The sequence below is a fragment of the Trichosurus vulpecula genome, chromosome 4, assembly GCF_011100635.1.
Source record: "Trichosurus vulpecula isolate mTriVul1 chromosome 4, mTriVul1.pri, whole genome shotgun sequence".
Lineage (NCBI taxonomy): Eukaryota > Metazoa > Chordata > Mammalia > Diprotodontia > Phalangeridae > Trichosurus > Trichosurus vulpecula.
Window position 1 is genome coordinate 290910818 of NC_050576.1, and position 15635 is coordinate 290926452.

Below are 15635 nucleotides of genomic sequence, written 5' to 3' on the forward strand. Positions count from 1 at the left end.
AAAGTATCAGGGTGTATTTTCTCTTACTCCTCTTCTAAGCTACCAATCAAGATTTCATGATGTTGGGTTTGGGAAATGTTGATCTGATGGACCAACTGGACTGGTCAAAGACAGTATTATTGCCTCCTGGTTGCTGGTTAGTTTAAGATCTTTATTTTCCCTTTGTTTAGCCTAGTGCCTCCTCCTCCTCCTCCTTCCTCACTCTGCTAAAAATGCTTCTAGTGCCATGGAATTAGAATACTAAGATCATATGGATAAAAGAAAGTGAAATAAAAAATAGAGAATTAAAACAACAACCTCAAAGGCTATCATAATATGAGTGTAATTTTAAAATTGTCCAAAGATCTGCTGTACTACGATGCAGAATGATGCTAAATACAAATTTGTTATAGTGTATTGTTATTGGTATATGTGGAAGGATTCTTTATGGCAATGGCTGGCCTAATGAGCGCTCAATCAGGCGGAAGTTGGGTTCTAATAATCTCTGTACCCTTGGTAAGTTTTTCTTTCTGGTTTCTAGTTTCTCTCTCTACAAAATGGTTATAAACAATACCTCTTCCACCTATTCCACAGGGCTATTAGGAAAAATATAAGTGAAGTTTAAATGATTATATTGTTTGATTTATATGTATGTATGTGTATGTATATATATATATATTATATATATGTATATTTTGGATTAATGTGGTGTAATCTTGTTTAAGTTCTAATGACTATCATATAATGCTAGTTGGTATAAACATTAGCCAGCACAATGCATCCTCTGATAGTGCTTTTTTTTGGTTCCTATTTTCCATATTTCATCTATACCTTTGAATTTACCTTTATAATATACTTGGGTAATTAGAAATAATAGCAGCAGCAAAGAGAACACTAGGGAAAATCAGGGTGCTATACAACCTCTCAGCACAACAATATTTTATCATAAAGATTACTACACACATGGGAAGTAAGTGAAAAATCATTTGGAATAGAGAACACAAATGTTCATGATTGTTATTAGGAACAACCTTTTGCTCCCACCATGTATTGATTAGTATAGAGAGTAAATAAGTGATTTGATCCTGGTTGAAGAAACCGATTTAGTATAAGATGGTAAAAAACGCAAAGACACTCCTCCAAACTTCTCTTCAATACCATTTTATTTCAATGTTAACAATCAAAGCAGTTTTAATAATACAAAACGTTTTAAACCCCAAAAGACTACAATGTGGGAAGGGTTTTTCTCTGCCCTTTCAGGTAAAGTAGGAGGAATGGAGGAAGACCTTAGGATTAAACTGTGTGCAAGTCATAACACAGCATGGGATTCACTAGGTACACAGAAAGTATAATCTCTAGGGACTGAACCGGAACTTCAGAGAGATTGCAAAGAGTCACCAAGGCCAGGGAGGCTGAGAGTAGAGGGAAAACCTATAAATCTGTCAATTGCAAAAGAATACACTAAGCCAAGGTTAAAAACAAATGAACAAAAAAACTCAGCTGCTTTATTTCTGCCATATACTGTCACAAAGGGGCTGAAAATCTGTGTCCTTTAAAGAAATCTATACTTTAAAGACCTCCTGTCACACTCATCAAACTCAATACCTTGAAAAGAGATTGTGATATCACTAGATGCACTAGATAGGTAGAGAATGATTACTGAAAGGAAGAAACATACCAATTTTGATATTCAAGAATGATGGAAGGGGACACAAAATAAAACTATATGACAGGGAAATGAGCTTTGGGTAGCACACTCAATTTAAAAGATAAAAGACACCTGAGTGTAGCAGAGGCTATTTAAAGATGATGATTCTCAGCAAGACTCTTCAAGTAGAAAAAAACAGAGTTAAAAAGATGGAGCTACCCATGAGAAGCATTAGTTTTTTCCAGCCATTATTCTACCAATGATTTGGGTTTGCCACATAGTGAATATCAGCTGCCAAGGAGGGCTATGGACTGGATTATGTGTATGCCCCAAATAAGGCATTACTCTTGGGGTAGGCTCTCATGAAAAGGAAGAAGGAATTGAGAATGGCTTACTGTCCAAGGACTTGACAGAGTGACTGACAATTATCTAACTAAAAAGATAAAGTTTTTTAAGGACACATCCAAGCAAACTGACATAACACAATTGGAACTAAAGAGAGTTCTCTGTCTGGGGATCAAAGTCTGGAATTCTGTGCATCCATCAGTGAATGGACACACAGCGCCGAGATTTCACGAGTGTCAGCTGCTCCTTTATGCAGTTTTGCTAGAACCGTATTGTCTGTAGTGGAAAAGACTCTTAGAGTCCACACTTCGAGATTTCTGCACAGCTTCAGCGAAGAGCTTGGTCACCTGGAAACAGGCACGGGTAGGCACTTTAGTAATCCCAATGACATGAGAATGGATGTTTAATCAAGTAAGACTGAAACTGTCAGTGTTACTGATCCCAGTTTTTAAAGGGCCATAGAATGAATGGCACTCAGATTTTTATTTAATTAAGATTTTCCCCTACAATCTAGAGTTCACCATGAATGTCTACTCCCCCCCCCACCCCCGCTTCTCCTTCACCCACCATAAGGATTCAAACTAAGTCAGAAGAAAAATACAATATTATGGGTACATGGTTTAACAAGTCTTGAAAAAAAAATCCCTTCTCTGTGATAAATTAGGAAGACTGTATCCAAGTGAAAAGGGACATACCTGACAAAATCATTTTCAGTAAATGGAACCTTGTAACTGGACTATGGTTTTGGCTCCAATTATGACTAACATGTAGCTTTTTAAATGGTACTTTGCATCTAAAGTTTGTCTATTTCAACACATGTCATGCTTTTGTATTTTATGAATTATTTAAAGTTTGAGAGGCAGACAGGCATAAGAAAAGGGATTGCTATATGGAACTCCCAGAAGAGGAAATTCCCTTCACTAATATAGATCAGTACCTACTCTGCAACTTATGGTCTTAGAGAGCTTCTTAAGTGTACTACTAAGAGATTAAATTAATTGCCCGGGGCCACAGGATTAGTATGTATTATCAGAGGTGGGGACTAGATCCTGGATTTGAGGCCTGTTCTAACCGGTAATCTACCTATCACCCAGTTTTGGCCAGAGCTCTTCATTGTTGGCATATTCACTTCAAAGTCATATTTTAAAATATCCTCACTGGCCTAAACATTGAGAAGAGAGGAAATATATTTTCATATATTTTGCGGTACATGTGGATAAAGCATTTTAAAATAATCATCATAATAAAATGAGCACTTGGTGAAAAAAAAAACATTGAGTGTTCTATATGCAATATATTTATCCGAACAGGAAAACATACCTGGAAGTTAGTGAGAAGAGCAATTCCACTGTCAACAGCCGTCCTGCGGATTATATAATTATCGTGGACAAACTTGGTGTTGTTGTTGGGGAGGTTAATGACCAGATCAATGCTTCCCTCTTTTATCAACCTAGACAGGAAGGGAGGGGGCAAGAAAAGTGGTAATCATAGAATGTCAGCACAGGAATGTTAGCACCTTAGAGCAAGATTACCTACTCATGGGATCATAGTATTTTAGGGCTGAAAGGGAACTTAGAAAGCATCTAGTCTAACCCCCTTGTTAGACAGGTGAGAAAACAAAGGCTTAGAAAGGTGAGATGATTTTCCCAGGGCCCCACAGCTAATAAGCAGGGCAACATTTCTCGTGTACCAGGCACAGAGAGTACTAAAGCCTAACATTCTAAATTCTAGTTCAATGTCACTTTTTTTTTTTCCCTGTTAGACACCTCGCTGAAGATACATGGGACCGTGTTTACTTTGAATTTAGTAATACATTTCCATGACTAGTTGATTGATCTTTTAAATTAATTTCATGGGGGCCCTACTTTCATCCAATTTCCTATATCCCTAACTAAAGGTTGGAATTATTTCTTTGAGAATGATAGCGAGTGATACTTTTATCCTTATGCTCCCAAAAGGCACTCAAATGCAAGTTTGACAGGAGTTGCTTTCTGTTTAATATGCTAATATTCTACAATCAGGCGATCGATAACTTGATAGACATTTCACTGTTTCCCAAGGATATTATTTCTCTCTGAGAAAAGGCCACTACTCCCCTTTTCGGCATTAGCTTTGCTTCATTGCTTGCTAGTCCAGTGGCTCTTAGCAGATGGCACGAAGAAGCAAGTAACCTGATTTTGAATTAAATTCTCTATTTGTCTGCTCCCTTGATGCCACAGACTGAGACATTTAAATGTCAAATCATATGAAGTTGTGCTAATTATCATTTGATAAAGTCCTAGCCAAGTGGCACATAGTATCCAGGGAAGAAAACTAAGGCGCAAATACAACGCCATCCTTTTCTGCTTTTATTTAACAATCACTTACAGGTTGACTTCTCCAGGGCCCTAACTCAAAGTAGATCACTCTGTATACAATATGACAACTCTTCAGTAGGCAGTAATAAAATTGTCCGACTGGATGTATATTCTTAGCTAAGTGTGCTGTATCTCTGCCACACAATTCCACTAACATGAATGGAAAAGGTACCTCTGAAGGCATGCACACTGAGCTGGAAATAATACATCTTATAAAAATCTTACCCTCCCCTAGGGAATACCAATCCTTGTAATCAAATAGCAAATACAAATCACAAATCCAGTGATATATATATGTGTATATATATATATATATATATATATATATCATTTGAATGTTTACAAGCATTTTATAGATATTAACTCATTTGACTCTTACCAAAACCCTGTGATGAAAATAATAGACATACTGTCATTTATTTATGAGGAAAGTGAGTCCCAAGGGGCTGACATGATTTGATCACAGAGCCCGTGTGTATCAGAAGCAGGATTCCAAACCAGGTCTTCTGACTCCTGCTCTAAGCTGCCACCATATTGTTGGACTCTACATCAGCATGCACACAATAAACCTGATTTGATTCATGGATGATCAAGTCCATAGTTGAGTAGGATGATTTACAATGAAACTTTATTTTACCATGAAATATATGCTATTTTTAAAAATATTTAATTAGTGAGTTTTCTTCATTCAAAAAGGATCAGAGTTAAGCTTCAAATCTTTATAATGAATCCCAAATACTAATTCCCAGGCCTGATCTCTTCTTGTTTAGGTCTCTAAGAAAACTGTCCCCAATAGCTCAAACTTGAGCCAATTCTTACTTTCTGATAGGAGAGAGGCTGGGGTTCTGTCCCTCTTGGGATGGCCATGCTACAGGGGTAGCTGGCACGTTGTTTGCATTGAGCCAGTCTGAAGTTGCTTCTGTGGCGTAGAGCTGCATTTGAAAATAAAGGAAACAGCTTAGAGTGGGCATTACAAGTGATCAATGGACGTATTAAGAGGCCCAGATACCAATGTGTTCTTAGTGATAAAATTCTTGCATTTTAATTATAAAAGGGAAATCCTGTGTAATTATTAAAAACTGGGGACAGAAGTGGTGACATACTAGGTGGACCCCTAATGATTATAGTCTTCTCCTGACAAACTCAGCCCTACTCTGATTTATGTGTGTAGAAATCATAGTTCTCTAAATCAAATCATAGGTTAAGTACATAGAGAGCTGACTCTAACAACAATAAGGAAAAATAGCTGACATCTGTAAAGTTCTTTAAAGTATGCAAAGTGCTTTCTATAAGTTATTTTATTTCACCCTTATAACATTCCTGAGGGTAATACTATTATGCCCACTTTATAGATGCGGAAACAGAGGTCAAGGGCATTGTATGTACAGCAGTTAGTAAGTGCTTGAGGTGGGTAGAAAATCCAGGTATTTTCTGATTTCAATTTCAGGGCTCTTTAAAGGAAAATCACAGTAAGCACTTATGTAAAGTAATTGATCCTTTAATGAAGGGGGGAAAAACCACCCCTTTCTGAGTCTGTTGGGCAAATTTGGACTTTTATAATTTGGGTTTCTTTAATGGAAGCCAGATGTACCGAACTCTCCAAGGGCTGTGAGACTTACATTAAGGAGGATAGAAATACCCTCTAAGTTCCTCATATGAGTTATCTCTTTGGCTGTATAATAATTTCCATAAATTAATTAATCTCTCAGAAACTAGAACTATTCCTCTGTGTCAATATTTTCAAGGAATGAAATAAGTGTCAGGATGTTCTAATACTAAAAAACAGGCTGTTTATAGTGTAGCTCAAGTCAGCTCATTATCCTGAGAGTTTATTGTAATAATCTTCATGGACCTTCCTAATTATTTTGTTGTAGTGAGATTTTGTTATAATGAATACACCATATAAAAAACCCACATTCTCCATCTGTTGAGCAGAAAATGAAAGAAACAGCTTATCTCTCTATGATGAAGTAACAAGTGAAATAAGTGTTCCTAGCAGAGTAAAGGAAGGTGATGGTGTTTTAGACTTTTTAGGGCTTTATAGGCCCAGGTGATTTTAATATTAGAGGAAGGTAAGGATAAATGGAACAGTCACTACTGGTACTGCACAGTCAGAACAATAAATAAAGCAATAAACAACTCAGATTCAGCTCTATTCAGTTCTGCAGTCCCTCTCTTCCCACCTGCTGAGAGCACATAATCAGATCCTTTCATAATAGAGGGTGTTTTGGATAAGGACCAGAGAAAGTGTTTGTTATTTGCTATGGAGAATTCACTATGTAATCCAATCAACAAAGCACAGTAGCTGTGAGCTAGCCTTTGCTCCAAAGAACCTCTTTTTTGTGATAGCATCCACTATAATGGGGCTTTGCTTGGACCTGTGACATCTAGCAACCATTATTCCCTATGTAACCAAGAAAAGAGTAAGTTAAAAAAATATGGAAATTCATTGGAGTTTTATTAGTACACAATGTTCACTTGTTTAAATGTACATTTCTGAAATTTTTCGAAGTTTTTAGTCTCCCAGCTCTCATTTAGTTAACGATAGCTGTTTTTAGAACTTAAAGGCTGCCCCTGCCATTTATTTGAATTTATTCGAGTTTGGAGCATACCAAGATGGTGATACCAAAGCCTTTCTTCTCTCAGCTTGAAAGGGAATGGCTTGGCCCTGTTGCTTTTCCCTGAGGTTCTCATTACAGGCAGAAGTCAATGTTCTGGTTCCTGGCCAGATTTTCAGCGTTGAAAGAAAGCAGCTTGGAAAAAATAAATTAAAATAATATACCTTGAAACCTTCATTATGTAGTTGTTCAGCAACACCAAGAAATTGGGGACGGAAGGAATGCTGAAAAGACATATTTTAAAAAATAAGTGACCTATGGCATATCTGAGCTCTCTAGTTCATCATCTACAATATAAAGTTTCTCCATAATATCACGAAAGGTGGAGTGGCATAGTAGATACAGAGCTAGCTTTGGAGTCAGAAAGACAGGGATTCAAATCATGTCTCTAACACATTACGGCTATGTGATATAAGGGCACTTTGTACCACTCAGTGATCTAGGCAATTCTCTATGATCTTAAGTTGCAGGAAAGGTACCCATCTATATCAGTAGAGGGAGTTAGTTTCTTTACTCAAGAGTTCCTTATATCTGTCATAAAAGTCAGTGGCATACAATCATTCATTATAATTTGTTGTGCTATCTTTTCATTCAATCATTCAACAAACATCTTTGTGCCAGACTGTATGTACTTTGTATACAGGGGCTAAAAAGACCAAAAACAAAATAGCCCCTACCCTACAAGGAATTTACCTTTTAGTTAGGGGAAATGATTTTAATGCATGTGTTTAAATTTTAAGGATATACAATATAAATACCACATCATTTTGGGAGGGGAAAGTGAGCCTTAACTTTAACAACTGGAGGTACAGGGAAAGGCCTCATGTAGGAAGTGGCGCTTGAAGGGAGCCTTCGAAGAATTTAGGAATGTCAAGAGACAGGAATGAGGAGACAGGGAATACCCAATCTTGAGACACAGCCTGTGCAAAGACATGGAAGGAAGAAACGGAATGCCATGGCCAAAAAATTACAGATAGGCCAGTTTAACTGAAATGTAAAGTGTATGAAGGGGAGTAAGGTTTAATAAGCCTAAGAAAGATGAACTGGAGCCAAGAGGTAAAGAGTTTTAAAGGCCAAAAAAAGCAGTTGGTATTTTATCCTAGAGGAAATTGGGAGCTTTCTATAGCTTCTTGAGTAACAGAGTGACAAGCTGAAGTATATGGTTTAGAAATCAAATTGGGCTTATTATCTAGGCTTCTATAACAAAATTCTTATACCTTTATAAATAGTTCACTATCTCTCCAATTAAAAATTGATGTCATTCACTTTTATAAATTAAAAAAATAACAACTCAGAACTAAAATAGAGGGATCATGGATATTCTAATGGTCTGCTTAAATCCTTGTCTTCACAGTACATTTCATATCTTCTCAGTGGAAGCCATTTAACTCCCGTAACTAAGTTCTTCCTTGGCCTACATTACTATCTTGACCCTAGTTAGAGAAGACCTTAAAAGACCTCAATCAACGGCTCTAAGATTCAGTTTCAACTCAGTCTTGCTCTACTCGGCTTATGGCAAGCCAACTCTTGCCTTCTTCTCCCTTGAACGAGCTCAGTTCAGGTAACTTGATGTCTGATGCCTGAGTCCTTACTGACAATTCTAGCTTTTCCCAGACTATGGTTCTACTTCTCACCTGCTTTCCTTACTGCTTCTGCCCTGGTTCTTTTTAACAGGGACTGGAGTCCTCCCCTGGAAGCTCAATTCGCATGGCTAGATTTCTGTTAATATATCCTCAGTTTCCAAGATATTTACTTATATGTATTCCTCCTATATTCTGACCACTCTTATTCTGTACTCCCTCTATCATCTGAGAAATCTACCTGTTGTCTATGACTAGACCCATGACACCTTCTGCCTGCCTGTATAACACCCTCCTACTGCCTACTTTTGGCATGTTTTTGTTACCTCCTCTCACCTTTGGAGTATGTCAGATTTCTGGGTCTTAGCCACCACTGGCCTGGCCCATCCTGCCTCAAATTGTACTCTCATTATGATAGATAAACTATCATGCTAGATTGAAAAGCTGGAAACCACATAACAATGATTCAAGCAAAATATTTCAATATTTTAGTAGTGTTTATTAATTTTACCCTAAAAATACCCCTCCTGATATTTCCTTGTAAAGCCTTTTGAGAACTAGAGAAAGAATCCCTATACCTCCTTCAGATGTACCTTGCTTACAAGCTCTGGGTCTATTTCAATCCTTAATATGCTTGTTTATGTGATGAAAGATTTGACAAATTGGGATTGGGAGGAAAGGTTAAAAGAGGTGGGCTTTCAGAAAATAAATTAATACTACAGAGGACAGTGATGAGATTGCTTTCCGTTTCCATTGAGGATACAGCAGAACAAAGGGGGATTGTACTGGATCAGGAGGGATTTAGGTTAGATGTAAGAAAAATTTCCTAAGAGAAAAAGTTGTCAGAGATACTGGAACAATTTAATGAAGGAGACAATAGACTAATATTCCCTAGAGAGATTTAAAGAATAGGGCAGAAGACTGTTTGGCAGCATGGGATGGGAGAAGTAGCATTAAATTCTGAAGATGTGAGGTCTACTCCTGGCTCTGCTATTATCTAGCTATGTGACCTTAGGGAAGTAACTTGGTCTTGGTTTTCTCACCTAGAAAATGAATGTCATGGCATAAGTGATCTCTGAAGTCTTTCCAGCTCTAAAGCTTTAGGTCAGATAAAAATGGGGTCTACAGACCCCCAAAGGAGTCTGTGAGCTTGGAATTTGTAATATTTTGATAACTATGTCAATATCATTGCTTTCCTTTTTAATCCTTTGTAAGTTTAAAAATATATTATTCTGATCTTACAGAAGTGAATATTGAAAACTAAAAATAAATTTAAAATATATATATATACATATATATATATATATTCATATTCTGAGAAGCAATGCATAGACTTCAACAGGCTGCTATATAGGTCCATGACACAAAAGTAGTTGATTATCCCTGATCTAAGTAGATGACATCTTGAGGATTCCTGAGACAAGGCAAGTATAAAAAAAACACTGCCTGAGGACTTCAGAATGTTGTTGAAGTCCTCCAGGAATTTGAAATCCCTTGGTTTACCTCTAGTAAACAAGCACTATACTGCTCTCTATACCCTCCATATCACCTAGAATACTGCTGAGTATGAAGCAGGTGCTTAGTATTTGTTGATTTGGCGTTTTTAATAGAATGCTAAGTTGATTCTCTTGGGAGTTCCTCTGCTCTAAAGATCCTGGACGCTGATCATCTTTTGTAACGTCTTGGTGACAGCGGTGCTGGCAGAATCTAGTCATCTACCACCTCATTGTTACACATCTCTTCTCTGAGGAAGAAGTTGACTGCCTACAATTCAAGCCAGATTCTAGTCACAGATGATGCTATACCCTTGGCAGAGGTCATCATGAAAACCCTCTAGAAGTAATGTTAGTATGGGGGCTTTCTTTCTCCTTCTCCTTCTCTATTTTGTAGTAACATGAGTGCATCTTCTAAGACCTCCAGCCAACAGCCAGAACCTCATTATGAAGCTGTTTCACTTCTGAACCCCAAGTGGAAAAGATAAATATCCAACATGACAGTATCGGCAGGTTCCCAGCCTGAGAATCACTCTGCCTTCTGGTCAGGGGTGTTGGCTTTCACAACTGTATTACGAACTTCTATCAAACATGTATTGAACACTTGTGTCACATAAAACAGCCTTTCCACAAAAAGAAATTACAGCTGTCAGCTTGCATCTGAGTAGCCTCAGATTTAAAAGCTGATTGAAAGTACCTGTGTAAAGAACCATTAGTTACTAAAGGTGAAAAGTACAAGCTGATTTATTTGCTGTGGGTTTTTCACTTTGGTTTGGTTTGGTTTTTTTTTTACACAAAGGAAAGGGAATAATTTCATTTCTTCAAATGAGATTGTTCACATTAATGTAATTGTTGGTAGCCAACAACTTTAAAAAAGCTAAGCAATCTTGCCCAAATAGTTGTGCAACAGTCATATAAGAGATTTCTAGACTGACAATCTGTGCTTGCCCTAATAATTCTGCATAGTGTACAAAAGGCTATTCACAACACACAATCACTTGGATTTGGGATTTTCAGATAAAATGCTTGCTTTGTGGTTCTGAGAAATGCAGCAGCACAGATGTCAGTATGATGCTATCCACTACACAGACATCACTGAATAGTGCAATGGTGGGGGGTGGGGTGGGTTAATATAGAGACCACTTGATCTACACTGGAGTAAATTATTTATTGTCAAATGGCACTGCAGAAAAGTTGATATTAAGAACAATTTTCCCACTTATAGCAATACAATTAAATTCAGTTGGGATGTAAAATATTCTGCTAAGGGGGCCAATGATATTGAAGGAAATACAGGGATAATTTTGTTGCCACATAAATTTGCAAAATACCCTATATGTTTAAAAAGACCTTTGCCTTAGTAGATAATAATTCATATGTCTCTAAAGGTGCTAGGTGGCAAATAAATAAGATACTTGATATGGAGTCAGGATGACCTACATGCAGGAATATGCTGGTGAATGTTTAACAACCATTATTCCAAAAAGAAAAAAAATGTACACACAACACATTCTTAAGTTTAATCTGCATTATTAAAATTTTTCTCCATCATTTTCTTAAGCTTGGCATCAGGAAGATCTGAGTCCAAATCCGACCTCAGATATACAGATCGTTGTGTGACCCTGGGCAAGTCACTTAACTTTGGTTCACCTGTTTCCTCAACTGTGAAATGGCAGTAATAATAGAACCTACCCACCTTGTGAGGATAAAAAATGAGATAATAATTATGACACAGCACAGTCTCTGGCACATAGTAGGCTTTCTAAATGCTATTATCATTATTATTATTATTATTATTATTGCTATTAAATTTAGACAATCCACAAAATAATATATCAAGACCTGATTTGTAGCAGCTGCTGATTTCCAAGGTATAAATGCTTATCCTGAAAATTTAACACTTAGCTCCTGCAAGGTAGGCTCCAGCACAACACTGTTCAGATACTTAGTAACTGCGTGACCCTGGGAAAGTCACTTAACTTTTGTGTGCCTCAGTTTCCTCATCTCTAAGAAGGAGTTAATAATAGTATCCACTCCACAGCATTGTTAGGGGGATCAAAGATGCACGTATGCATGTGTGCATGTATGTATGCATGTGTAAACATGTATGCATATATGTATCCACACATGTATACACATATATATGTACACGTGCATATAAACATGTAGGTAAAATTTTTATATACAGTGCTTTGTAAACTGTGAAGTGATATAGAAATATAATACATGCTGCTTCCACATTTACAAAGTCCTCGTCTTCCAACAAATTATGTGAGGGAGATAGTCTTAATGTCATTACCTCCATTTTAAACATGAGGAAGCTGGGGCTCAGGCAGCTAAGTGACTTCCCCAAGGTCTCGTGGCTAGAGAGCATTAGAGCTGGAATTCAAAATCTGTTCCTTTGACTTTGGGACTAGTGCTCTTTCCACCCATGCCTATCATTGTAGACATAGAATAGATCTTTCAAACGATTTAAGCTAACTTCCTCATCTTATCAAAGAAGAAACTGACACCTGGAAAGGTGAAGTATTTTGCCCAAGTCACAGGTCTAACAAGTGAAAGACCCAGAGTCACACCTCCTGACTCTCCATTCAGTGCTCTTCATGATACAAAGTCAAAAAATGCCTCCTATTAAATGTAATGAAAGCTGCAGTTCAGTGGGCAAGAACTCAGATTTCTTAAAGCTAAATGCTGCTGAGTGTATTTAGGACTCAGAAGCTTAAAGATTTCTTTCTTCTGCTTAGTTAATGGTAGGATTCTTTTGGTGTCCAGAGAAGGTAACCTATAACATTTCATCTTGTAGTAGAAGTTATAGGAATGAGGACAGCACCATAGCCACTCTTCACTAAAACAAATCCTAAAATAACTAATAAATAGTAAAAGGACAGTTGATAGTTATGTGGCTACATATTTATCGAGATTATAAATAAAAATATTCAGCACAGTCATATAATAATAGCTAACATTGTATAGTACTTTAAGTACCCTATCTCATATTCAACTCTTCCTTCCTCTTCCATTTTCTCTTTTTCCTACCCTCATCTCCAATCAATTAATCAACAAGCATGTAAGTGTTTTTAAGTGCTCTGTGCCAGGTACTCTGCTAGGCACTGGTGATCCAAATATAAAAATAAAAGTCTATGCCTTCAAGGAGGTTACACTATTCCTTATGCTACTGTTGTGATACAAATAAAATAATATAGAGCCAAGACAACCCCACTTATTTTTGGAAGGAAGGGAAGAAGGAAGGAAGGGAGGGAGGGAGCAAGGAAGGAAGGGAGGGAGGGAGGAAAAAGGAGGGAAGAAGAGAGAAAAGGAAGGAGGGAAGAAGGGACGAAGATAAGGAGAAAGAGATGAGGGTATGTTCTTTCTACCTCTTTATTATATGTTTAATCCTTAAATAGTTATCCTTAAAATAGTTACCTCCCCATCCTATGTCCTTTTAAACTCTTCCTTCATATGTTCATATGGCTTCATATGAAGTCAAGTAAGTAATATTAAACTAAGTGATAAAAATTATAAAGCAACCTGAAATATAAAATGCCAATCAATGACTTGACCTATAATTACTAAAAGCTTAGGAAAAATATTAAGATCGGTAGCTAATGATGTTATCACTGAGGCAGAAACCCGGTGATTTTACAGCTTATGCCTTCCAGACTAAGAACTGATCTAGGGAGCAGCTAGGTGGCACAGTGAGTAGAGCACCGGCCCTGGAGTCAGGAGGACCTGAGTTCAAATCCGGCCTCAGACACTTGACACACTTACTAGCTGTGTGACCCTGGGCAAGTCACTTAACCCTGAATTGCCTTGCCAAAAAAAAAAAGTAAATAAATAAATAATTGATCAAAATCACTGGAAATGAAAGATTCCTACATAATGTCAAACAGAGACCATCCCACTGCTATTAGTGATGACAGGATTCCAACATTGTGTATATTAGGTGGGGGAAATGGCTCTTGTACTTCTGTATTAGTTTATAGTTGTGTGGATCAATTCTGACATAAAACACAAGTGTCAACCTTTTGGTATTTCTTTATGTATTTTTTCAAATGCTGTGATTTAAAGATGAAACCCCTGCTAGCAAAGTATAATGAGGCATAAGGGGGCTTCTTTCAATAAATCTTGTTTCTGCTGGCACATTGATTTATTACTGGAAAGTAGGCCTTCCTTGGGAAGCCCCCTTTAAGCTTTAAGTTTAAGGAAACACAATCTTTTTTTTTTTCTTTCTACAAAGAAAAAATCTGCTCAGTCAAATGGGAACTGGTGTTTGAGTCACAAAAATACTTAGTATGGCTCAGTTTAGATATTGCCTCCCATTTCCCAGAAGCACTAGAACCATATGGGGAACAATTTTACACATTACTGCCTTTTTAAACTGTTGCTTTAAAATGCTAGTACTAAGATTATTAGTTGGGAAGAGCTGCTCTGGGGCTTTGTCTCCTTTGAAGGCTTATGGGCCTCACATTAAACTTTAAACCATAACTGGATATTGGGCAAATTTTCTCATACTTGAGACTGAATAATATTTAAAACCTACTTATAATGTGAAGTATCTAGCACAAGGTTTAAATTGTCTCTGAACTGCCATTAAAACTGGCAGTTACAAGTAACTTTTTTTTCCTCTGCTTCGGCAGCTCAGCCCCACCTTTTGGGTACTTTTAAAACTAAAATATGGGACAGCAGTTTAGAAGAAATTAGATTTCAACCAATGCTTCACACAGTATGCAAAGATAAGTAGCAAATGGATATATGACTTAGATATTAAAAATGACATAATAAACAAGTTAGAGAAATATAGAAAAATATTTCTCAGATCTATGGACAAAGGAAAGTTTATGACCAAGCAAGGGAAAGGATTAAAAGAAGATAAAATATTTAATTCTGATTACTTAAAATGAATTTTTTTTGCCCAAATAAATCCAATACTAAGATTAAAAGGGAAATAATTAACTGGGGAAAAATCTTTGCAGCAAACTGATAAAGGTTTCACTTCCAATATATACAAGTAATTAATTCAAGTAAGAGTAAAAGGCATTCCCCAATTAGTAGTCTAAGAATATGAATAGGTGGTTCTAAGGGAAGAGACTAAGGTAAATGAAAATTAGAACAATTCTGAGATGCTACCTTACTCAAAGTTGGCCTAAAATGGCCTAAGTTGACCAAAAAACAAAAGAGAAAATGATAAGTGTTGGAGGAGCTATGGGAAAACAGGCATATTGGTGCACTGTTAGTGGGCTTGTGAATAGATGGGACCATTCTGAAAAGGAATTTGGAATTATTCAAAAAGAGTTACTAGGGGGAAGCTAGGTGGTACAGTGAGTAGAGCACCAGCCCTGGAGTCAGGAGGACCTGAGTTCAAATCTGGCCTCAGACACTTGACACACTTACTAGCCGTGTGACCTTGGGCAAGTCACTTAACCCCAATTGCCCTGCTTTCCCCCCTCCAAGAAAAAAGTTACTAAATAGTGCATGTCCTTTGACCCAGCTATACCATAGTGGCCTATACCCAAAAGATATCAAAGAAATAGTTGGTCCTATAGGTACAAAAACATTAATAACAGTTTTTCTTTCATGGTGTCAAAACAACAATAACTAGAAATTAAAAGGATGCT

The 15635-nt window shown here is 37.1% G+C and overlaps 1 protein-coding gene across 1 annotated transcript in view; it reads right to left on the reverse strand.

The window, feature by feature from the left end:
• Window positions 1-1120: 1120 nt before the first annotated feature.
• CPS1 (carbamoyl-phosphate synthase 1) overlaps window positions 1121-15635 on the reverse strand; it is a 183545-nt gene continuing 169030 nt past the window's right edge. Inside the window, exons 36-39 of the mRNA XM_036755918.1 lie at window positions 7112-7171; window positions 5149-5261; window positions 3293-3422; window positions 1121-2319 (exon numbers count right to left, since the gene is read on the reverse strand). Of these exons, the coding sequence (XP_036611813.1) occupies window positions 2221-2319; window positions 3293-3422; window positions 5149-5261; window positions 7112-7171 (402 nt within the window). The 3' untranslated portion in view covers window positions 1121-2220. The remainder of the gene's footprint in view (window positions 2320-3292; window positions 3423-5148; window positions 5262-7111; window positions 7172-15635) is intronic.